The sequence below is a fragment of the Nycticebus coucang genome, chromosome 10, assembly GCF_027406575.1.
Source record: "Nycticebus coucang isolate mNycCou1 chromosome 10, mNycCou1.pri, whole genome shotgun sequence".
NCBI lineage: Eukaryota > Metazoa > Chordata > Mammalia > Primates > Lorisidae > Nycticebus > Nycticebus coucang.
Genome location: NC_069789.1, coordinates 121207669 through 121230549, shown reverse-complemented (window position 1 = coordinate 121230549; position 22881 = coordinate 121207669). Strand labels below are relative to the sequence as shown.

General features: G+C 48.4%; 2 protein-coding genes across 2 annotated transcripts; one reads left to right on the top strand and one right to left on the bottom strand.

Moving 5' to 3' along the window:
* Positions 1-8482: 8482 nt before the first annotated feature.
* Positions 8483-15130, bottom strand: ZNF428 (zinc finger protein 428). Its single transcript, XM_053607147.1, has 2 exons — positions 14998-15130; positions 8483-9148 (listed from the first exon to the last, which is right to left on the bottom strand). Exons 1-2 carry the CDS (start codon positions 15071-15073, stop codon positions 8640-8642), a joined length of 585 nt encoding a protein of 194 aa, XP_053463122.1. The 5' UTR covers positions 15074-15130; the 3' UTR covers positions 8483-8639.
* SRRM5 (serine/arginine repetitive matrix 5) lies at positions 9155-15038 on the top strand. Its single transcript, XM_053607125.1, has one exon. It carries the CDS (start codon positions 13140-13142, stop codon positions 15036-15038), a length of 1899 nt encoding a protein of 632 aa, XP_053463100.1. The 5' UTR covers positions 9155-13139.
* Positions 15131-22881: the final 7751 nt, after the last annotated feature.

Below are 22881 nucleotides of genomic sequence, written 5' to 3'. Positions count from 1 at the left end.
CTCCACCTTTCTTACTGGATGTGGTATCCAGCCTTCTTGGACCATGAGGACAAGAGGCACACATGGCATGGCGGAGCAACAAGGCACCAGGAGCCTGAGTTTCTGGTGAACTTCATGGAACAGAACGACCATACCAGTCCACTTCCACACTGCTATGTAAGAGAGAAATAAACCTCTGTATTATTTAACACCATTATTTTGGGTCTCTTGTTACATGCAGCAGAATTTACAGCCTAAGGCAGGGGTCTGCAAACTATGGCCAAATCTAGCCTGCTGCCTGCTTTTACTGCAACATAGAAATGTTTGCTCACTTAAGTATTGTCTATGGTTGCTTTTGCATAGAACAGCCAATTTGAGTAGTTGCAACAGAGCTTTTATGGCTGGCAAAGCCTAAAACAGTTACCATCTAACCCTTTACAGTAAAAGTTTGCTGACCCCTTGTCTAACTGACATACGACTCAGAGTCTGGAAGCAGGGATTCCTACCATGGGAAATATTACCTTTACTGAGTATGTGTGTTGCTTGGATTTCTTTGCTGGAGTGATGTATGAGGAAACTGATTAGTCAGTTGGCCATCAGTTTTTTCCAAGATAACAACTTCACCAAAGTCAAATATTTCCTCTGGCTCCTGGTGAAAGCCCAGAAGTTTCTTTTCTTTTTTTTTTTTGTAGAGACAGAGTCTCACTTTATCGCCCTCAGTAGAGTGCTATGGCATCACACAGCTCACAGCAACCTTGAGCTCCTGGGCTTAAGCGATTATCTTGCCTCAGCCTCCAGAGTGGCTGGGAGTACAGGTGCCAGCCACAACGCCCAGCCATTTTGTTTTTTGTTGCAGTTCGGCTAGGGCCAGGTTTGAACCCGCCACCCTTGATATATGGGGCCAGTGCCCTACCCACTGAGCCACAGGCGCCACCCTCTTTCTTTTTTTTTTTCAAGACAAGAGTCTCGCTTTGATGCCCTTGGTAGAGTGCCATGGCATCACAGCTCACAGAAACCTCAAACTCTTGGGCTCAAGTGATCCTCTTGCCTTAGCCTCTAAGTAGCTGAAACAACAAGTGCCTGCCACAATACCTGGCTATTTTTGGAAATGGTGTCTCACTCTTGCTTAGGCTGGTCTTGAACTCCTGAACTCAAGTAATCCACCCACCTTGGCCTCCCAGAGTGCTAGATTACAAGTATGAGCCACTGTGCAGGGCCTAAGCCCAGAAGTTTCTGACCCAGATATTTCCATGCCACCTCCCATGGTGGCTCCCCTAGTCCCAAATCTAATCCCACATGCTGTCCCGAGGTAGATGGCAGCCTGCCCAAGTACTCCCCAGGCTTCCTGTTCTCTCTATAGGCCCTAGACGACGTCATAGATTCCCAAGACTTTAAATAGCATCACTGGTGATTTCCAAATCTCTACCTCTAGGTCAAACCCCAGACATGCCCCATGGATGAGAAATGGAAATCTCAAACTCAAAATGGGTCAGTGTGACTCCTATGGCCCTGATCTGCCCAAGTGCCATCATATTAGTAAACTGTGCACTCTGCTTTTGAGCCTGTTCATCACCCCAGCTGTGGCCTGTTTTTTTTTGTTGTTGTTGTTTTGAGACAGAGCCTCAAGCTGTCACCCTGGGTAGAGTGCTGTGGCATCACAGCTCACAGCAACCTGCAACTCCTGGGCTTAAGCCATTCTCTTGCCTCAGCCTCCCAAGTAGCTAGGACAACAGGTGCCCACCACAATGTCCAACTAGTTTTTGTTGTAGTTGTCTTTGTTTGACGGACCTGGGCTGAATTTCAACTTGCCAGCTCTGGTGTATGTGGCTGGCGCCTTAGTTGCTTGAGCTACAGGCGCCCAGCCTTTTGGGGGGGGGGGGCGGAACAGTCTCATTTTGTCACCCTTGGTAGAGTGCCTTAGTGTTACAGCTCACAGCAACCTCAAACTCTTGGGCATAAGCGATTCTCTTGCCTCAGCCTCCCAAGTAGCTGGGACTACAGGCGCCCGCCACAATACCCGGCTATTTTTAGAGACGAGGTCTTGCTCTGGCTTAGGCTGGTCTTGAACCTGTGAGCTCAGGCAATCTACCTGCTCAGCCTCCCAGGGTATGAGGATTACAGGCATGAGCCACCATGCCCAGCCAGCCCTGGTTTTCTATCTGTTGCCCTTGCTGCCCCCTCCAGTCTCTCTACCATAGCCCCTCGTGTATGTAAATCAGCTTACATCACTCATTTAAAACCCTCCAATGGCATTCCATAAAAACCATCCAAAGACCTTACCCAGACCCACAAACCCAGCCAATGACTGGGCCCCAACCCACTAAGCAATCTCAACCCCTTCCTTGCTTGTCTTCTTTTTTTTTTTTTTTGTAGAGACAGAGTCTCACTGTACCGCCCTCGGGTAGAGTGCCGTGGCGTCACACGGCTCACAGCAACCTCCAACTCCTGGGCTGAAGCGATTCTCTTGCCTCAGCCTCCGGAGTAGCTGGGACTACAGGCGCCCGCCACAACGCCCGGCTATTTTTTGGTTGCAGTTTGGCCGGGGCTGGGTTTGAACCCGCCACCCTCGGCATATGGGGCCGGCGCCCCACTCACTGAGCCACAGGCGCCGCCCTCCTTGCTTGTCTTCTACACTGTACTCCAGCCACACAAGCCAGGTTGGCTTCTGCCTCAGGGCCTTTGCCCTTCCTTCCCTCTGGAGTGCTCTTACCCAAGTCCCTCAAGTCTGTCTCATTAGTACTTAGGTCTCCATACAAGCTACCTCTTAAGAAAAGTCCCCAGGGGCGGCGCCTGTGGCTCAGTCGGTAAGGCGCCGGCCCCATATACCGAGGGTGGTGGGTTCAAAACCCGGCCCCGGCTGAACTGCAAACCAAAAAATAGCTGGGCATTGTGGCGGGCGCCTGTAGTCCCAGCTACTCGGGAGGCTGAGGCAAGAGAATTGCTTCAGCCCAGGAGTTGGAGGTTGCTGTGAGCTGTGTGATGCCACGGCACTCTACCGAGGGCCATAAAGTGAGACTCTGTCTCTACAAAAAAAAACAAAAAAAGTCCCCAGACTGCTTGGCTAAAGGAGCTCTCCTAACACTTGCTCTGACTTATTTTCTTCCCACCACTCTCCAGCATCTGGAATTATCACACTGTTGTTTATTTGAGTATTTCCTTACACTGGAATCCAAGCTCCTGAGGGCAAAGAAGTCTGTCTCCCTTGCTACTTCATCCTCATTGCCTACAACAATGCCTACCATGAGGCTCAAAAAATACTCGGTGACTGTGCCTATTGTTTATTTACTGTTTCTTACCTTCAAGATGAAGCCTTCATAGTTACTGTTCCCAAAGAATATTGGGAGGACACATTCAGACCACAGCAGAGAAGCCAGATAATGGGTTTTATTTTCTGAGGCAGCATGCCTGATCTCTTTTGCCATAGGACACGATTCTAAGCACAGATGTAAAGAATTATCCATCTATCAGCAAATATTCACAGAAGCCTTCTATGCAGCTCTGTGATGTGCTTTCTGCAAACTGTTTGCCAGACTCCTCCCATGAAAGGTACAGGCAGAATGGAAGGAGGGGAGATTTGCTGATGGAAGACCTATTCTCTACATCTGGGCTTAGAGATCCCTGTCTTATGGCAAAAGAGGCCCTGCTGAGACTGCCCCAGCAGCAGGTGGACTCTAGCATCTATTTTTTTTTTTTTTTGCAGTTTTTGGCCAGGGCTGGGTTGGAACCCACCACCTCCAGCACATGGGGCTGGCACCCTACTCCTTTGAGCCACAGGCACCACCCTCTAGCATCTTTCTATACTCAGCACAAGAGGCACTATGCCTCCTTCAGGTTTGAGCCCCAGACATGTGGCACCTTGTCACTGGTCCTTGCACCAGCTACACACAGCTTGTCCTCCAGGCTCCTACTGGGTTATGGTAATCTCACTTTTTCATACCCTTGTCAGTCCTAGAGTGGAATGGATTCTTGCACACATTAATTTTTGGGTTAGCTCACTTGTCCAAGTTAGTACTTGTAGCCTTCTAACACCTATGTAATCCTCTCTTAGAAATGCCTAGCTTAGTTTTGTATCCTGACTGGGTACTGACTCAATGACCCAAGTGGCAGCAGACCAAGGACTCCTTATTGCTAGTGTCTCTTGGGATCCTTGGTATTTGCTGATGGTAGGATAATTCTCTACATCTGTGCTTAGAGAGCCCTGTCTTATGGCAAAAGAGTTAGGCATGCTGCCCCAGGAAAACAAAACCTGTTACCATGCTTATTCATGTGCTATGGTTTGAAGATTGTCGTCCCAATATTCATATGTTGGGAATCTAAGACCCTATGTGACAGTATTAAGAGGTGGGGCCTTTAGGAGGTGATTAAGTCGGCCCTCATGAATGGGATTAGTACCCTTAATCCCCTATTAACAATATAAGGTTGGGCGGCACCTGTGGCTCAAGAAGTAGAGCGCCGGTCCCATACGCCCCGGAGGTGGTGGGTTCAAACCCAGCCCCGGCCAAAAAAAAAAAACACACACACACAAAAAACAAACAAACAAAAAAAAAAAAACAATATAAGGTTAATACCCTTATAATGACATAAGGGGACTAATATTAGTACCCTGAGGTAACTAGGTAGGCCTCCTGCCCTTCCATCTTTTCTGACATGTGAGGACATCTCTTTTTGCCATCTTCTGCATCCAAATGAGGACGCAGCAAGCAAATACTAACTTGGAAGCAGACAGCAGCTTTACTGGACACTAAATCGACTGGTACCTGGCTGTTAGACCTCCCAGAACTGTGAGAAATAAATCCTGTTCTTTATAAATTACCTAGTCTCGGATATTTTGTTATAGCAGAACAAATGGACAAAGACACCATATTGTTTTTTCGTTTGTTTGTTTTCTTTTTTGTAGAGACAGAGTCTCACTTGTACTGCCCTCGGGTAGAGTGCCATGACGTCACACGGCTCACAGCAACCTCTAACTCTTGGGCTTACGCAATTCTCTTGTCTCAGCCTCCCAAGCAGCTGGGACTACAGGCGCCCGCCACAACACCTGGCTATTTTTTTGTTGCAGTTTGGCCGGGGCTGGGTTTGAACCTGCCACCCTCAGCATATGGGGCCGGCTCCCTACTCACTGAGCCACAGGCACTGCCCAACACCATATTGTTTTAATGAGCTGTCAATTTCTGCTTCAGCAATTCTGAGATTCCATGATGCTAAACTATAATGGTTATGAAAGATTACTTAGTCTTGGGTATTTTGTTATACCAGCACAAATGGACTAAGATACCATATTGTTTTAATGAGCTGTCAATTTCTGCTTCAGCAATTCTGAGAGTCCATGATGCTAAGCTATAGTGGTTATGAAAGTCTCAGTTCAAAGACTGGTAGATGTCAGGTTCTGAGATTCTGGGATGAGAAATGTGGGGTTTGAAAAGGCTTTTGTCTAAACTCCTGTAATGGGAGTAAAACATGCACACGTTCTTCTGGGCCATGCAGAGAGGGCACGGGGCATTCAGATGTGAGATGGTGGGAACCACAGGGACCTGGCACACAAAGTGAATGGCTCACCTATAGGAAGTAACCCTTAGCTCCAGCAAACTACTGGCCCACGGGATTAAGGGTTCAGCAATCCAGATCTCACAATTTCTCAAAAGAAGCCAGAAATCTCCACTATTATGTGAAATTACCCATTTTTCAATGTTTGCAACCAACGTGATTTAAAAAACCTCAATAGCTCTGTTGAGACCAAATACACTCCTACAATTCCAATGGTGGTTGTGAGCAGACTGCCATTTCTGGTGAATAACTTAGTGGCTAAGTTGGTTGCATCTGGTTGTCCAGGTTCAAACCAGGGCTCTGCTTACTGGCTGTGTGGCCTCTGGCAGGTAATTCAGCTTCTCTGTGCTCCTCTTGTAGCAGCTGTAACATGGTCATGAAAATAGCTCCACCTCATGCCTTTGTCTTTACTGTCCCTAGTCAGCCACATGGCTCACTTCTTCCCTCCTGTAGGTCTCTGCTTTGATGTCACCTTCTCAAGTAAAGCCTTCCCTGACTACCCTATTTAAAATTGCAAACTTCACACACACACACCATCCCCTTTCATTTTTCTCCATGGCACTTATTACCTTCCAATATTCTATACACTTTGTGTTTTTTAACTTAAATATCTGACTAGTGTCTTCTCCATTATAACCTCCACAAAGGCACAGGATTTTTGTCCATTGTGTTCACCGCTGTATTCCCACCTCCCAGAACAGGGCCTGCCATCATGTCAATAAATCATTGTTGAATGACTAAGTAGTAAACAAATAACTATCCCTACCTCATAAGGTTCTATCCTTGAGTTGCCAAGCTTCTGTGAGTTAACATATGTAAAGCACCTTAGCTACTATCACTTTGATTAGGCTTCTATTTTCTTTCTTTTTTTTTTGTAGAGACAGAGTCTCACTTTATGGCCCTCAGTAGAGTGCCGTGGCATCACACAGCTCACAGCAACCTCCAACTCCTGGGCTTAAGTGATTCTCTTGCCTCAGCCTCCCGAGTAGCTGGGACTACAGGCGCCCGCCACAACGCCCGGCTATTTTTTGGTTGCAGTTCAGCCAAAAACCCGGGGCCGGGTTTGAACCCACCACCCTCGGTATATGGGGCCGGCGCCTTACCAACTGAGCCACAGGCGCCGCCCAGGCTTCTATTTTCATAGTAGCTTCAGTGCCAAGCTTTTGTGAATTAGAACTTCCCATCTCAGAGCAAAAGCCCACGTTTTGATGAGGCTGCCATGAGCTGGCCCTCTCTCACTGACTTCCAGCCATTTTGGCCTGCTTAATATATGAGCAGCAGAAAGGCTCCTGCCTCCCCACCTATATATACTTGGCTGGCTCCCTCTCCCCCCCTTCAGGTCCCTGTCACTTTCCCAGGGAGGACTACACTATTTAAAATTGCACCCCCCCCCAACCCCGCCACACACACACGCACCATGTATGGTGGCTCATACCTGTAATCCCAGCACTTTGGGAGGCTGAGGCAGGTAAAATGCTTGAGTGCAGGAGTTTGAGACCAGCCTGAGCAAAAGCAAGACCTCATCTTTACTAAAGATAGAAAATTAGCCAGGTGTTGATCTCCTCAGGACGCTGGAACAGGATTGCTTGACCCCAAGAGTATGAGGTTGCTGTAAGCTGACCATGGCACCATGGCACTTCTACCCAGGGTGACAAAGTGAGATTGTCTCAAAAAATTAAGAGAAAAAAAAAAATCACAGGGCAGCGCCTGTGGCTCAGTCGGTAAGGTGCCGGCCCCACATACCGAGGGTGGCAGGTTCAAACCCGGCCCTGGCCAAACTGCAACCAAAAATAGCCGGGCATTGTGGCAGGCACCTGTAGTCCCAGCTACTCGGGAGGCTGAGGCAAGAGAATCGCTTAAGCCCAGGAGTTGGAGGTTGCTGTGAGCTGTGTGAGGCCACGGCACTCTGAGGGCCATAAAGTGAGACTCTGTCTCTACAAAAAAAAAAAAAAAAAAATCACAACCCCCATCCAGAACTGTTCTCCCTTCTGTTTTATTTTTCTCTACTGCACTTACCACCATCCAGCATGTGCTATATCTTATTAATCGTCTGTCTCCACCCACAGCCTCTCCCCACCCTCACATATGCACCATGTGGACAAGCATTTTATTTCATTCATTGGTGTGTTCCCTGGCACATAGCAGGGACTCAAAAAATAGTTGTTAAATGAATTAATGGATCACAGTCCCTACCTCACAGGGTTATTCTTAGAAGCTGATGATCTCATGCAAATAAAGTGCAGTACTGTATAAGTGCTGGGAAAATGGCAGCTGTAATTATCATTAAGGTTCTATTTTTGTAAGTTCCTAGATGCACAACTTCTATGAGCCAATATCCATAAAGCCCTTGGACTAGCACCAGACACCTGAGAAGCGCTCAGAAAGCACATCTATGATTATAATTAAGTCCTCTTTGTGTAAGGTTCTTAGGCCAAGCAGCAGAGATGACTAGTTGTGCTCCACAAACTGTTTTTCTGCTTTCTAGGTGCTTAACTAGACCAGCTCTCCCAGGTGCCTCTGCAGTTAGCTGTGGCCATGTAACTTATTTCTCAACAAAGGCACATCAGTGGAGGCAGTGTGTGCCCCTAATAAGCCAGAACTCACAACAAGGCACATGCACCCTGCCAGGCTCCCTGTCTTCTTCTGTCATAGCCACCTGGTCTGGGCTGGGGGGAAGATGACAGGCTTAAGAGATGGGTTGAGTCCCCATAGCACCTGCCCAGGGCTATTATATGAGTGAGAAACAAAATTCTGTTGTGCCCGAGCCTTTACTTTACGGGGTCTGTGAATAGACACATGGACATCACACTGAACATAAGCACATAGTAAGTGTTAGTTATCTTGGCAACAATGACCTAAGGATCCCCAAGAAGGAGCCCAGAGGGATGAGGGGATAAATGCCAGGCTCATCACACTCAAACTCACACACAAACACCAAACAGACACTGAACTGACACACACAGAATTTGGCTTTTATTCTGGCCTTCACACATCTACTCCTAGGACAACACAGATTGTGGTACCCTATCCCCCACGTCCACTGTGAGCACCCAATTCCTTCAGCCCCCTCCTCCCACCCCACCCTTCTGCCAAGCTCCCCAGGTGAGGGGCTCTGCCTACACCTCACCCCGGGCATGCAGCATGAAGTGGCCGTGCAGCTCCCCCAGGTTGTCGAAGGAATCCTCACACTCTGTGCAGTGGTAGGCGCCCTCCTCCTCCTCTTCTTCCTCCTCCTCCCCCCGCCCAGCTGGCTGGCCTGCCCCAGCCCGGGGTGGCTCTGGCTCTTCCTCTTCCTCCCCAAGGGCCCTGCCTTCAGGGGCTGGTGCTTCCTGGGGGGCTGTAGCAGGGCAGCAGAGGCGGCAGGGTGGGGTTCCCGGTGGGGCCTCCCCAAGGGGTGAGCGGCCACAGAGCTGGCAGGGCTGGGCTGAGGGGCCTGGGGGCTGGGCTGCATGGGAGGCCCGGCGGGATGGGCCACCCCGGCCCCCACCCAGGCGCTGCTTCACCTTGTAGCCAGGGTCATATTCAGGGTCATCGGTGGTCTCCTCTTCCTCTTCCTCCTCATCTTCTTCCTCTTCAGAGTCCGGCTCTGAGAGGGTATATTCTGAGTCAGAGGAATGCTCAGGGCCTGAAGGGGGACAGACAGGGAATGACAGTGGCACCAGAGGTCAGGAGGCTATGCCCAGCTGTCCCCCTCCCTGAGCCCCCTTCAGACTAGCCACAGTACAGTGACGGTAGCATGCATAAAACCCTTCCCCTCCCCATAGGTAGGTCCCCAAGACATACCATGTTTCCCCGAAAATAAGACCTACTTACAGGAAAGATAAGACATCCCCTGAAAATAAGACCTAGAGCATCTTTGGGAGCACACCTTAAAATAAGACTGTCTTATTTTCGGGGAAACAGGGTAGAACAGGGCCTGGCACATGGCAGGTGCTCCGTATCTGTGTGCTAACAAATGAAGGTCTTGAAGGAAATACATGGCGGAAGGAGGGTAAGAAAGCACAAGCAGAAATAGTCAAAAAACAACAACAGCATCCACTGCTATTTTAAGGGCCCGATTCTTATGTCAACTCAATCCTTACAACAACTCTTTGAGAAAGGTCTGTTACTATTTCTTCTTTTTTCTTTTTTTTTGTAGAGACAGAGTCTCACTTTATTGCCCTCCGTAGAGTGCCGTGGCGTCACACGGCTCACAGCAACCTTCAACTCCTGGGCTTAGGCAATTCTCCTGCCTCAGCCTCCTGAGTAGCTGGGACTACAGGCGCCCGCCACAACACCCGGATATATATATATTTTTTTGTTGTTGCAGTTCGGCCGGGGCTGGGTTTGAACCCACCACCCTCAGTATATGGGGCCAGTGCCCTACTCACTGAGCCACAGGCGCCGCCCAGGTCTGTTACTATTTCTAATTGATGAAAACTGAAACTGAGGCTCAGAGTGTCTAGATGACTCAATCACCTACAGTTACACAGCTCTAACATGGAAAGCTGAACACAGGTGATGGATCACTATAAGGAGACAAAACTTTTTTTTTTTTTTTTTTTGGAGACAGTCTCACTCTGTTGCCCTGGGTAGAGTTCATCATAGCTCATAGCAACCTCCAACACTTAGGCTCAAGTGATCTTCTCACCTCAACCTCCCACATAGCTGGGACGCACCCACCACCATGACTGGCTATATTTTAGAGACCCTTCAGGCTGGTGTTGAACTCCTGAGCTCAAGTAAGCCACCTGCCTCAGCCTCCCAGACTGCCAGGATTATAGGCATGAGATGCCATGCCTGGCCTAAGGAGACAAACATTTGAAAGGGTATTTGTGCAATTAAAATACATACACGTAGCCAGGTATGGTGGCTCACGCCTGTAATCCTAGCACTCTGGGAGGCAGAGGCAGGTGGATCACCTGAGCTCAGGAGTTCAAGACCAGCCTGAGCAAGAAGGAGACTATCTCTACTAAAAATAGAAAAACTAGCTGGGTATAGTGTTGGGAGACTGAGGCAAGAGGAGTTTGAGGTTGCTGTGAGCTATGACACAAAGGCACTCTGGCCTGAGGAAACAGAGTGAGACTGTCTCAAACACACACATGCACGTATATATGTGGCCATACACAGGTGAATGAAAATAATTATAATTATAGATATGTTATTGTAATCTCATGGGTATGAAGGACACGCCTAGGACTAGTTTAGTTTACAAAAAGGAAGTTTAGGCTTGGCGCTTGTAGCTCAGCAGCTAGGGCGCCAGCCACATACACCAGAGCTGGTGGGTTCGAATCCAGCCCAGGCCTGCCATATAATAACTACAACCAAAAAACAGCCAGCGTTATGGCAGGCACCTGTAGTCACAGATACTTGGAGGCTGAGGCAAGAGAATAGCTTAAGCCCAAGAGTTTGAGGTTGCTGTGAGCTATGATGCCATGGTACTCTACCCAGGGCAATATAGTAAGACTTTATCTCCAAAAAGAAAAAAAAAAAAAAAGAAAGTGTTTCTAGACGATGTACAGGAAAAGGCGACATCACTAGTTGAATAGTCATTATGGGGGACCTACACACAGGAATGGTCAGGACAGAGTTGGGGAACCCCATAACAGCAGTATGGGGAATACCAGCAAGCCAGGGGTTGGCCATAAACATCTTATAGGACTCCCTTCCCCTGTGTCCATCATGGCCTCTCTTCTTCAGTTTACCCCAGTAGCCCAGAGGGATTCTATTATCACTGAGCCCACCAGGGCACCCTATCCCCACCCTAACTTCTATCCTCACCAGCCACTTGTGGGCTCCTGAACACCCCAGCCATCTACCCTGCCGTGGGGTTTTTAACCATAACCACTCTTTCTACTGACAGACTAAGCTCACACCCTTCCCTCCTCCATGTCTCTGTTCAAGTGTCACCTTCTCAGTGACACCTTTGCACCCTGGTCTAATTAGCAATCCCTCCCCAACCATTTTCTATACCCCTCAATCTTTTTATTTTTCTCTCATCTTCAGACTCATAGTACACAACACTTAACTTGTATGTTTGTTTATTGCCTGTCCCTGAGAGTAGAGACTTCAATTCACTACTGTAGCCCCAGAATCTAGATCACTTTCTTTGTGCAAAAAAAGTGCTTATACATATTTGTGGCATGGATATCTCTGTGTTCAGTTTGACAAATGTTTTCTGAGGCTTTTATACATGCTGTTCCCTCTGGGAATGTCCTGCCCTGGTTTTTCCCACCATCCTTTAGGACCCAGCAGGAAGTCCCCCCAGAGTCCTTCATCCCAGGCAGCAAGCACTTTTTTTTTTTTTGAGAAAAAAAAGCAATCACTTTTTTTTTTTTGAGACAGAGTCTCACTATGTCGTTCTGGGTAGAGTGCCGGGGCGTCGCAGCTCACAGCACCTCAAACTCTTGGGCTTAAGTGATTCTCTTGCCTCAGCCTCCCAAGTAGCTGGGACTATAGATGCCCACCATCCACCTAGGCTATTTTTTGGTTGCAGTTGTCATTGTTGTTTAGCTGACCTGGGCTGGGCTTGAACCTGCCAGCCTCAGTGTATGTGGCTGGCGCCCTACTCACTGAGCTATGAGCGCCAAGCCAACAAATCACTTTTTAAACTGGTCATGCTGTCCCAGCCCCAACCACCCAGGGCCGTGGCTGTCTGTTGCCAGGTTCCTTCCCCACCAGACCAGAGGACAAACCTGGTTTGACTCATTGCTGGGTCCTTAGCATCACCATCCCAGAACAGGTTCTAACTGTTTGCTGGATGTCCATCCCTTTACCTCCCTCTCTATCTCTCACTAGTTCCTGCCCTGTCCTGCTTCCCTGCCATTTAACAAATCTTTCCTGGGGCTTTGGTGTGAGGTGCTCCCTCTGCCTGGAATGCTGCTCCCCAACTGTCCACCTGGCGACCCCTGCTCCTCATTTGAGACCTGTCATAGGCTCCATCTGCTATGAAGCCACCACCAAGATGACCCAGCTCCAGTCAGAGGTTCTTTCTCCAGCTCCCCCTACCCCAGCACATCCCCACCCTGGCTGTGCTGGGGGCCGACTATAGCCAGCTGGGCCCCAGTATGTCTCTGCTATCAGACATACTGCAACTCTTCAAGGGCAGGTCTGATAATGGGGCCCCAACAGTGCCCAGCAGAGGACATGAAGGTCAGTAGATGACTGTGGCCCAAGGCCCTGACATCCCTTCCCTAAGTCTCTGCCTCTGCCCCTCTCCCACCTGGGTGACCCTTTCCTTCCCTGCTGGTGAACTCCTGATCCTCTCTAAGATCCAGCTCATATGTAGCCCCTCTGTGAAGTCCTTCCTGACTTCCCCAGAGGGAGTCTCTGGTCTGAGCTCCCCCACCCCTGGACCATCCTCCCATTGCACCCTGGTCACCCTGGGTAGTGATCTGTGTCTGGAGGTTCCTTGAAAGCAGGAACTGGGTCTGGCTCATCTTTGTGACCCCAACAATGTTAAGCATAAGTCAGCCTTTGGAGATACTTGCCAAAAGACTGCAAAACACAGAAAACATCTCTACCCTCTAGCCAAGGCACGCCCCCCCCTTCTCCTCCCAACTCTAACTTCACACCATCCACTCTCCAGGGTCTTCAATGGCCACTATGACTTCACACAGTTGGGACTGTGACAGGCAATGAGATTGTTACCCATGGCTACCAGATCTTTCGTGTCCACTGTGACTTCCAGGACCACAAGCTCTTTAGCTCCCACCATGCCCTCTCCACCTAAAAGATCCTCGAAGCCCAGCATGCCTCTGGCATCCACTGGACCCTCCATGCCCCCTGTGGCTCCCACATCTCCTCCATCCTTGAAGACCACCAAATCATCAACGCCCAACAGGTCATCAGTACCTACCAAGACATCAACATCCCCTACCTCAGTCACGAGCCCAAGCAGTTCCAAGTCCATCAAATCACCAAGTACCAAAAGAGCCCCTTCTAACCATCACAGCAGTAGGTCCCGAGTCCACAGCAAGGTGAGGACACCCAGCAGGGCAAGCACCGACACCAGGGCCAGCAAAGCCAGCAAGGGCAGTAGTATGAGACGCCACCGACGGAGAGGTACACGTAGCCGGGGCAGAACACCCGGTAGAAGGGGAAGCCACAGTTCCAAGAGGTCACCCAGCAGAGCCAGCACTCCCAGCGGGATAAGAACTCATGGTGCCAGACCAGGCATTGCCAGCAGGGTGAGAACTCCTACTTCCCAGCAAAAACTGACATGGGGGAAGAGTTATAGCCGGCTTAGAACCATCAGCAGGGAAAGGAGTGACAGCCTGCCTAGAAATCTGCGCAGAGAGAAGAGTGACAGCCCACCAGGAGCCTCAGGTATGGAGAGGAGGTCTAGACTGGCTGTAATCCACAGTAGGGCAAAAAGTCACAGCCCAACTACAATTTCCTCTAGGGCAAAGCAGTACAGCCTGTCTCCATCATCATCAAGGAGGGTGAAGAGTTACAGTGAGGTGACCACCTCTAGTAGAGAACAGAGTTACAGCCCAATGTCCAGCAGGGTCAAGAGATGCAAACAGGTTAGCACCCCACGCAGGACCCGAAGTCACAGCTCATCTAGCACCCCTAGTAGGACCCGAAGTCACAGCAGGTCTAGGACCCCCAGCAGGACCCGAAGTCACAGCCAGCCTAGAAGGGCAAGAAGTCACAGTCGGAAGAGGACCCACAGCAGGGTGAGAAGTCACAGTCAGAAAAGAAATCATGTTAGGGCAAGAAGTCACATCCTAAAGGGAACTCCTAGTGAGACAAGAAGACACAGCCACTCTGGAACTTGCAACAAGGGGAAATGTCAAAACCAATCTAGAATCCCCAGAAGGGAAAGAAGTCACAACTGGTCTAGAACCCCAAGTGAGGAAAGATGTCACAGCCAGTATAGAAGTCCCAACAAGGAGAGAGATCACAGTCGATCTAGATCTAGAACCTCCAGCAAGCAGAGGGACTACAGCCATTCTAGAACTCCCAGTAAGGAGAGGGACTATAGCCGATCTAGAACCCCCAGTAAGGAGAGGGACTACAGCCGATCTAGAACCCCCAGCAAGGAGAGAGCACACAGTAGATCTAGAACCCCCAGCAAGGACCGATATTATAGCCGATCTAGAAACTCCAGCAAGAAGAGAGAGTGTGGCCGATCTAGAACCCCTAGAAAGGAGAAAACTCACAGTCCATCTAGAACCCCCAGCAAGGAGATACGCCACAGTCGATCTAGAACCTCCAGTAAGAAGAGAGTTTGTGGTTGCTCTAGAACCCCCAGCCAGGAGAAAACTCATAGCCAATCTAGAACACCCAGCAAAGAGAGAGATCCCAGTCAACCTAGAATCCACAGAGGTTCCAGTGGGAAGGAATCCTCTAGCAGGACAAGGAGTCCCAGTCAGAACAAAACCTCTAGCAAGAAAAGGAGCCCCTCCCCATCAACATTTCCCAGTGGAGGCCATACCCCAAACCAGGATTACAGACAAGCCAATACCACAGCCTCTGAGGCCATCTCACCTGGAGAGAGGTCTTCATCGTCTTCTTCCAAGCTGGCATAGCCTCCAGTCTCAGCTGGCTCACGGGTCTCTGTCATGGCCAGGGGAGAGGACAGGAGACAGGAGCAGAGCAGCAGCTGAGCAGCGTCCCTCCCCAGCCGGCTCTCCACAACCACACCTCCAGTCAAAGTTCTCTAATACAGGATGTTGGCAAGTAGAGAGGGATGCTGGACAGGGAAAGGAAAGGCCTGCAGTGACTCAATAAATTTTTACATAGCTACCATCCCCAGCACAAGCCCAACTGTGTGCTCAGTGCTGGGGGTCAGGCAAAGATGGCTTCAGCTCTATCCCTGGCTATCTACAGGGCCTTGACTGTAAGTCCTGCCCCTCTGTTGGTCTTAACTTCCCCATCTGGGCAACAAGGCTGCCTTCTGGTTCTTATTCAGTGGGTAGGGAGAGGACATTCTAAATACTTAGTAGTAGGTACTGTGGCATGGCACCAATCTGAACTGAGAGTGGACCAGGGGCTTACACCAGGCATTCATTAACCCTGTAGTTGCTATACTGTGGAGACATCTGGGGTGGGAGAGTCTAAAGTATACAAAAAGAGTACATGTATAGCAACAACACACCAACCAGTCTGGAAATATTTCAGTATTTATACAATTGGTGTTGCGACAGTACTTTGTGAATATGAGCCTTAGTTCCTTATCAATTGACAAGACAGTGTCTAGGTTTGCCACTCTAGCTGTGTAGTGTCATGTGAAGGACCTAACTTCTCTAGCCTAGAATTCAGTGGGAAGTAGTGTCATATGAAGGACCTACTTCTTCCTTTTTAGGAAAGGGGCTTCCAGGCCTTAATTTATTCATGTACTTCTTACAACCAGGTTGAAAGATTATCTCCCTCACATAGATGAGAAAACTAAATAAAGGGGATATCATCTGGTAGATGGCTAAACTAGGATGTGAAACCATGTCATCCTACCTCTCATAAAATGAGTTCCTGGATCAAAACATATTTTTTTCTTTTGAGACAGAGTCTCACTATGTAGAGTACTGTGGCATCACAGCTCACAGCAACCTCAAACTCTTGGGTTTAAGCGATTCTCTTGCCTCAGCCCCCCAAGTGGCTGGGACTACAGGCACCCGTCACAACGCCTGACTATTTTTTTGTTATTGTTGTCATTGTTATTTAGCAGGCCCTGGCCAGGTTTGAACCCACCAGCCCCAGTGCATGTGGCTGGTGCCCTAACTACTGAGCCACGGACGCTGAGCCTCGAAACATTTTTTTTTAACCATTCAACCAGCTCATTCTTTTTTTAATTTTTTTTTTTTGTAGAGACAGAGTCTCACTTTATGGCCCTCGGTAGAGTGCCGTGGCATCACACAGCTCACAGCAACCTCCAACTCCTGGGCTTAAGCGATTCTCTTGCCTCAGCCTCCCGAGTAGCTGGGACTATAGGCGCCCGCCACAACGCCTGGCTATTTTTTGGTTGCAGTTTGGCCGGGGCCAGGTTTGAACCCGCCACCCTCGGCATATGGGGCCGGCGCCTTACCGACTGAGCCACAGGCGCCGCCCCTCATTCTTTTTTTTTTTTTAATTTTTTTTAGAGACAAGAGTCCGACTTTGTTGCCCTCGGTAGAGTACTGTGGCATCACAGCTCACAGCAACCTCCAGCTCCTGGGCTTAGGTGATTCTCTTGCCTCAGCCCCCGGAGAAGCTGGCACTACAGGTACCTGCCACAACACCTGGCTATTTTTTTTGTTGCAGTTTGGCCAGGGCTGGGTTCGAACCAGCCACCCTCGGTATATGGGGCCAGAGCCCTACTCACTGAGCCACAGGCGCTGCCCCAACCGGCTCATTCTTTAAATTGCTGGTATGTGTCAGGTATTTTGTCAGGAGTCTAGAATGTCCTCCTTCTACTTTATTAGCCTGGAGAATGCCTTTCCACCCTTCACAAACATAAGGACCTCTATACTTCTTTGCAGCCCAACTACTGTTTTGCCTATCCCAGGAAGGCTTCCTTCACTCTTTTCCTTTCTTTCCCTCTTTACCAACAAACCCCCTACACACTTCTTTTGTCTCATGTTGTACTCCCTGATGGTATACAGCCATGCAAGGTCGGTTAGTTAAGGGCCTGGCAGCCTCTGCTGCATTCAGCTAGCTGAGCACTGTGCCCTCAGCCTATCTCACAGCAACCTCTGACCCCTGGGTGCAAGTGTTCCTCCTGCTTCAGCCCCTTGAGTAGCTGGGACTAAAAGCACCCACCACAATGCTTAGATAATTTTTTCTTCTTCTTTCTTTTTTTTTTTTTTTAAGAGCCTTTATTTGCCATGCCCCAAATTCTGCAACAAACCACAATCTTTTCTTTTTGTAAAGGCAGGGTCTCCCTCTTGCTCAGGCTGGTCTCCAACTCCTGAGCTCAAGCAATCCACCCGCCTTGGTCTCCCAGAGTGCTAGGACTACAGGCATAGCAAGACATTACTTTTCCAAAGAATTAAATTTACTAAATTCTCTAGATTTTTTTTTCACTTGTACAATTGTAAGTAGGATGTAACTGGGAAAATGATTTCCCCAATGACACTCAGCCTATTAGTGGCAGAGTTGGATTATGAATGCAGGGCAGCAACATCCCTCCCTGTCTTAGTGCTACTTTCAGTGATGGGAGATGGTGTTCAGTTTCAGCTAATTTTTTCTATTTTTATTAGTGACAGGGTCTTGCTCTTGCTCAAGCTGGTCTCAAATTCCTAAGGTCAAGGGATCCTCCTGCCTGGAGTGCTAGGATTACAGGTGTGAGCGACCACACCTGGCCAGCTGCACTTAATACACACCAAGGCTTATGGCAGGCACTGGGGCTACAATGGTGCACAATACACAGTCCCTTCAAATCCTATAATCAAGGTTTGAATGCTAGAGACTAAGAAAAAATTCAGATTGAAGTCTACAGGAGCCTGTGGCATAGGAGCACAGGCATCATTAGCTGGGGAAGTCCTAAACATGACACTTGGATCCGGCCTTTTAAAGGACAGAAAGCATTGGCAGAGGGTTCTTATGATACCTTACTGTCTGTAGGGCCACGTTTAATTTGGAAATTCTACTTTATGCCAGGATAAGATTACCAGCTTTGCCAAATAAAAATAGAGGTCACCAGTTAAATCTGAATTTCAAATAAGCAACAAATAACTAATATACATGTTTCATGTGATACTTGGGACATACTTTTCTAAAACATAATTTGTTGGGGTGGGCATGGTGGCTCACACCTGTAATCATTATAGGGAGAGTGGGTGGATTGCCTGAGTTCACAAGTTGGAGACCAGCCTGAGCCAGAGCCAGACCTCATCTCTAAAAATAGCCAGGTGTTGTGGCTGGGGCCAGTGCTACTTGGGAGGCTGAGGCAAGAGAATCGCTGAACCCCAAGAGTTTGGCGGTTGCTGGGAGCTGTGACACGACACTACTGAGGGCAACAAATTGAGACAATGTCTTAAAAAAATAAAATAAAATAAAATAAAATTAGCTGGGTCTTGTTGCCTATAGTTCCAGCTACTTGGGAGGCTTAAGTAAGAGAATCACTTGAGCCCAGAGTTTGAGGTTGCTGTGAGCTATGATGCCATAGCACTCTATCAAGGGCGACAAAATGCAACTGTCTCAAAAAGATAAATAAAATATAATATATCTGAAATTCAAATTTAACAAAGCATTCTATATATATATATATATATATATATATATATATTTTTTTTTTTTTTTGGCCAGGGCTGGGTTTGAACCCGCCACCTCCGGCATATGGGACCGGCGCTCTACCCCTTTGAGCCACAGGCGCCATCCAAGCATTCCATATTTTATCCCGCAACCATACACCAAAGACAATCAGGACTTCTGAAGAGATTATCAGGAGACAATGCCCACCAGCCTACCCTTTCCCACCTCTCTCCCCCACACAGGGCCCTTTCCAGAGTATCCCAGCTGTCAAGTGGAGGCATCCGTTGGTGCACAAGTCCCACTCACCTATGGTGGCTCAACTAACTCCCAAGCATAAATTTAAGCTACTTCACTACCATAAGACAAACACTGCCAGAGACCCCACAATGCTCCAGGCTGTAACAACCAACACCCAAGATGCCCCGCGTGAACACAATAGGCATCTATTTGGGAATGCTAGGGCAAGGAAACCGGAGCAAAACCTTCTGCACGACAATAAGGACCAGTTCCCATAATTCCTTGTGGCAATTCTTCCAGGGATGACTCAGGCCTATAACGATCACCCTCCAAGATACCCTACAGACAAGCACTCCATGCTTCCAGGATGTTCGGCGGAAGGTGTGTGACAAAAGGGATCGGTTTCCCAAAGGTGCTGGGACAATCTGTCCCAGAATGCACCAGTCCTATAACGACCAGCAGACCGACTCCCACAATGCTTTAAGGCAGAGCGTCCGGTTTTCCCGGGATGCCCCAGGGCGGTACAGGGCCGCGTGGGGGGAGAAAAGGGAGTGAGTCTCGCCCTCGGGCTATCACAACCCAAGATCGCCGCCCGTTCTTCGGTGTCGAGAGCCGCCTCTCCCATCATGCAGCAGGGCCATAGCGGCCGCTCCCAACATGCCCTGCGCACCCCTGCAGCGGACACTCACCGGCACTGCAGACCCCCTCTCCGGCTCTGCGGTGGCGGTTGCACGCCCCGGCTCTGCGCCTGCGTTGCAAGTAGGGTAGGAGGGGGCGCAGGAGCCTAGGGCGCTTGCGCGGCGAGGTGGACCGTTCCTGCAGCACTGCGCGTAGAGGGGCTATCCCAGTCGGGCTGTGGACGAGACTCGCGCACGGGATGTGCTTTGTCCCTCGTTGCCTGGATTTACTTGGTACAGTCCGCGGCCTGAAAGAACTAGGAGCTGCAGGGCTCGCGCGTGCGTGCACAGAACAGGAATGCGCCTTGTAAATATGGGATGCATTGGGGCTGGAGGGCGCCTACTCAGCCCAGATCCTGGACCGGAGGCCTACTTATTTGCATAATTCAAGCGCGGGACAATGGAAGGCCTCCCTCACTGGAACGAGTGATTTACATATTCTCCGGAGAGGCCTTACCCGGAGCGCAATGATTAGCATATGGGGAGGAGAGCGACTGTGAACGCGCTTGCACACAGGGAGTTCAGACTAGCGGGAAGTGGGTATCCTTTTTTCAGTTGAAAATCAGTTTGCGAAGGGAATACAAGGGCGGGGATCCCTGCCAACCAGATAAATATTTATTGATCTTTTACGTGTCTGGCCCTGTGCTAGTAGGCACTATGATTTATGCAGTGAACTAGACTAATCTTGCCCCTGTCCTCTTGGTGCCCAAAAGGAAGGAGATAAACCTAATGAGACAATTGCTACCCAGACGGTCGGACCAGGAGTAGGTGGGGCTTGGAGACACCTGTCCTAGCCTGGGGTTCTGCAAGTCTTGGTGGTCTTTAAGACAAGTATGAACGGCAGCCTACCAGAATGGGAGTTTTTCTGGCGGAGGAACTGCAAGGGCAAAAGCCTACAGGCAAAAATAAACAAAAACGTGCTTGGTTTGATTGAGAAAGTGAAAGCAATTTAGCGTTTCTGGAACACAGAATTGGGGAGGGGAAGTCTCCTATGGGTGATGTTAAAGGGTTGACTTTATGCCAAGTATGGGAAGCTATTGCAACATTCCAGTCTTCAGAAAAGTGACTTTGTCACATTTTGGCTTAAAACTTTTCAATGTCGTCCCATTGCATTTAGAGAAAAAAATAATAATAATAAAACCCAAACTCTTTTGTCATTGGCCTCAGAGGCTATACATGTCTGGCCCACGTTCAGATTTCTTGACTTCGCCCACCACTTTTCTTTAACCATTCCAGCCACATTTCCCCTCAAACATCTCAATTTCTTCACCATCTCATGTCTCTGCTCTTGCTGACCCCTTTCCCTGAAAATGCTTTTCCCTCTGCTCTCAGAATAGCTGCTCATGTGTTGGCACAGATGTCAATCTGAGGTACTTTTCCTGATCTATAATAGCACCTCTATATTTGAGTGGGGTATAGATAAAGCGGGATTGGTCCTAAGTGGTTGGAAAAAAACCTTTGTAAAAATTACAAAAATAATGAAAATACCTAATCCTCAATTTGCTGGTAACAGTTAAATACCAATTTTATAAATCCTTTTTTTTGAGCACCCTGTGGATTTGTTTTCACAAACCGCAGAGGAGCCAGCAGACCAAAAGGAAATGTAATTTCTTCTTTTTACATTCACCAGTCTTTGTCTTTTAGAACTTGTTCCATTAAGCCTCAAGCAGTTCCAGAGTGTCTAGGAGGAACAACAGAGTATGTCTGCAACTTTACCAGAGGAAAAGTAGATAGACCAGTTTTCACAATACCTAGTGACTTTGACTACAATTACCTTTTTTTGTCCCCCTTAAATTCAGCTACCCCCTGAATCTCAGGGCAAGCATTCTTTCTTTTTTTTGGGATGCTAAGCCCTCTCCCTGCTTTTCTCTCTTTCACCTCTCTCCTTCTAAAATATAAAATTAAACTTATACTCTACATCCTAATCTTGGTCTAGAGAAATTCTTTTCTCACCTCACATGTAGCACCACTGAGCTTTTCCCCAACTTATCAGGTACATGGGACTTCAGTGTCCTGTTTATTCCTGGGTGTTTTATGTTTTCCATAATAACAAGTTAAAGCAGAACCCCACACCCACTCACTGTGCATTTTATCTTTTTTTTTGAGATTGACTTTTTTGCCCTCAGTAGAATGTTCTGGCATCCTAGCTCATAGCAACCTCAAACTCTTGGGCTCAAGTGATCCTTTTGCCTCAGTTTTTCATTTTTTAGTAGAGATGGGGGTCTTACTCTTGCTCAGGCTGAACTCCTGAGCTCAAGCAATCCACCCTCTTCGGCCTCCCAGAGTGCTAGGATTATAGGTGTGAGCCACCATGCCCCAGCACTGTGCTTTTTATCTTAATAGTCCTTATCACAATGTGAATGTAAGTTTCTTTGCTTCTTTGCTCATAGTATGTTTTCTTCATGAAAGCTTCAGGAAGCTAAGAATGGAATCATCCTTTTTCATTTTGGGTCCTCTGTTCCTAGAACAGGATCAAATTTCAGATTAGTGCTAAACTGTTATAGCTAACATTTACCTGTTTTATCCATTATGGACTCTCCAGAACTTTGAGCAGAAGCAGGCAAATAAGACTTGGTTTTTTTCTGAGACAGAATCTCACTATGTCGCCCTCAGTGCGCTGTGGCATCACAGCTCACAGTAGCCGCTAACTCTTGGGTTTAAGCGATTCTCTTGCCTCAGCCTCCCAAGTAGCTGGGACTACAGGTGCCCGCCACAATGCCCAGCTACTTTTTGGATGTGGTTGTCATTGTCGTTTGGTGGGTCCAGTTTGGATTCGAACCCTCAGACTCTGGTGTATGTGGCTGGTTCCCTAGCTGCTGAGCTACAGGCACTGAGCCAAGAGGCTATTTTTTAATCTAAAGTTAGAATGAAACATCTAAAATTTTGATGGATTAATGTGGGCCCTGGAGTAGGAGACTAAAGAGCTTTGACTTGATCTACAGGTGGTGGGGAGCTAGGAAAAGATTTTGAACGGGGCAGAGACAAGGTGAGATGTAATTGAAATTCCCCTGGAGATGAATGATAACAGTATGGGGGAAATCAGGGTGAGGGTCCAGGCCATGAGGATGGGAATGGAGACAGAACAGCTCAGTAGCTACCAAAGAGACAGAACTTAATAAATATCTGTCTGAAGAAGTGGCCTGGAAAAAATCCAGGTTTCCTGGGAGGGTGGAAATACTCCCAGTGAGTATTTCCAGCAACCATCACATTCCCCCTGTGAAGGAAATTATATTTTACTCCCAAATAAGGCATTTTTACATGCTGGACTGATTTCAGCAGCATCAGTCTC

Excerpts from the sequence above, each read along its gene's own strand:
- SRRM5 (XM_053607125.1), top strand. The coding sequence starts at position 13,140 with ATGAGATTGTTACCCATGGCTACCAGATCTTTCGTGTCCACTGTGACT.
- ZNF428 (XM_053607147.1), bottom strand. The coding sequence starts at position 15,073 with ATGACAGAGACCCGTGAGCCAGCTGAGACTGGAGGCTATGCCAGCTTG. Across the intron at positions 9,149-14,997 it reads CGATGAAGACCTCTCTCCAG|GCCCTGAGCATTCCTCTGAC; the intron begins GTGAGATGGCCT and ends GTCCCCCTTCAG.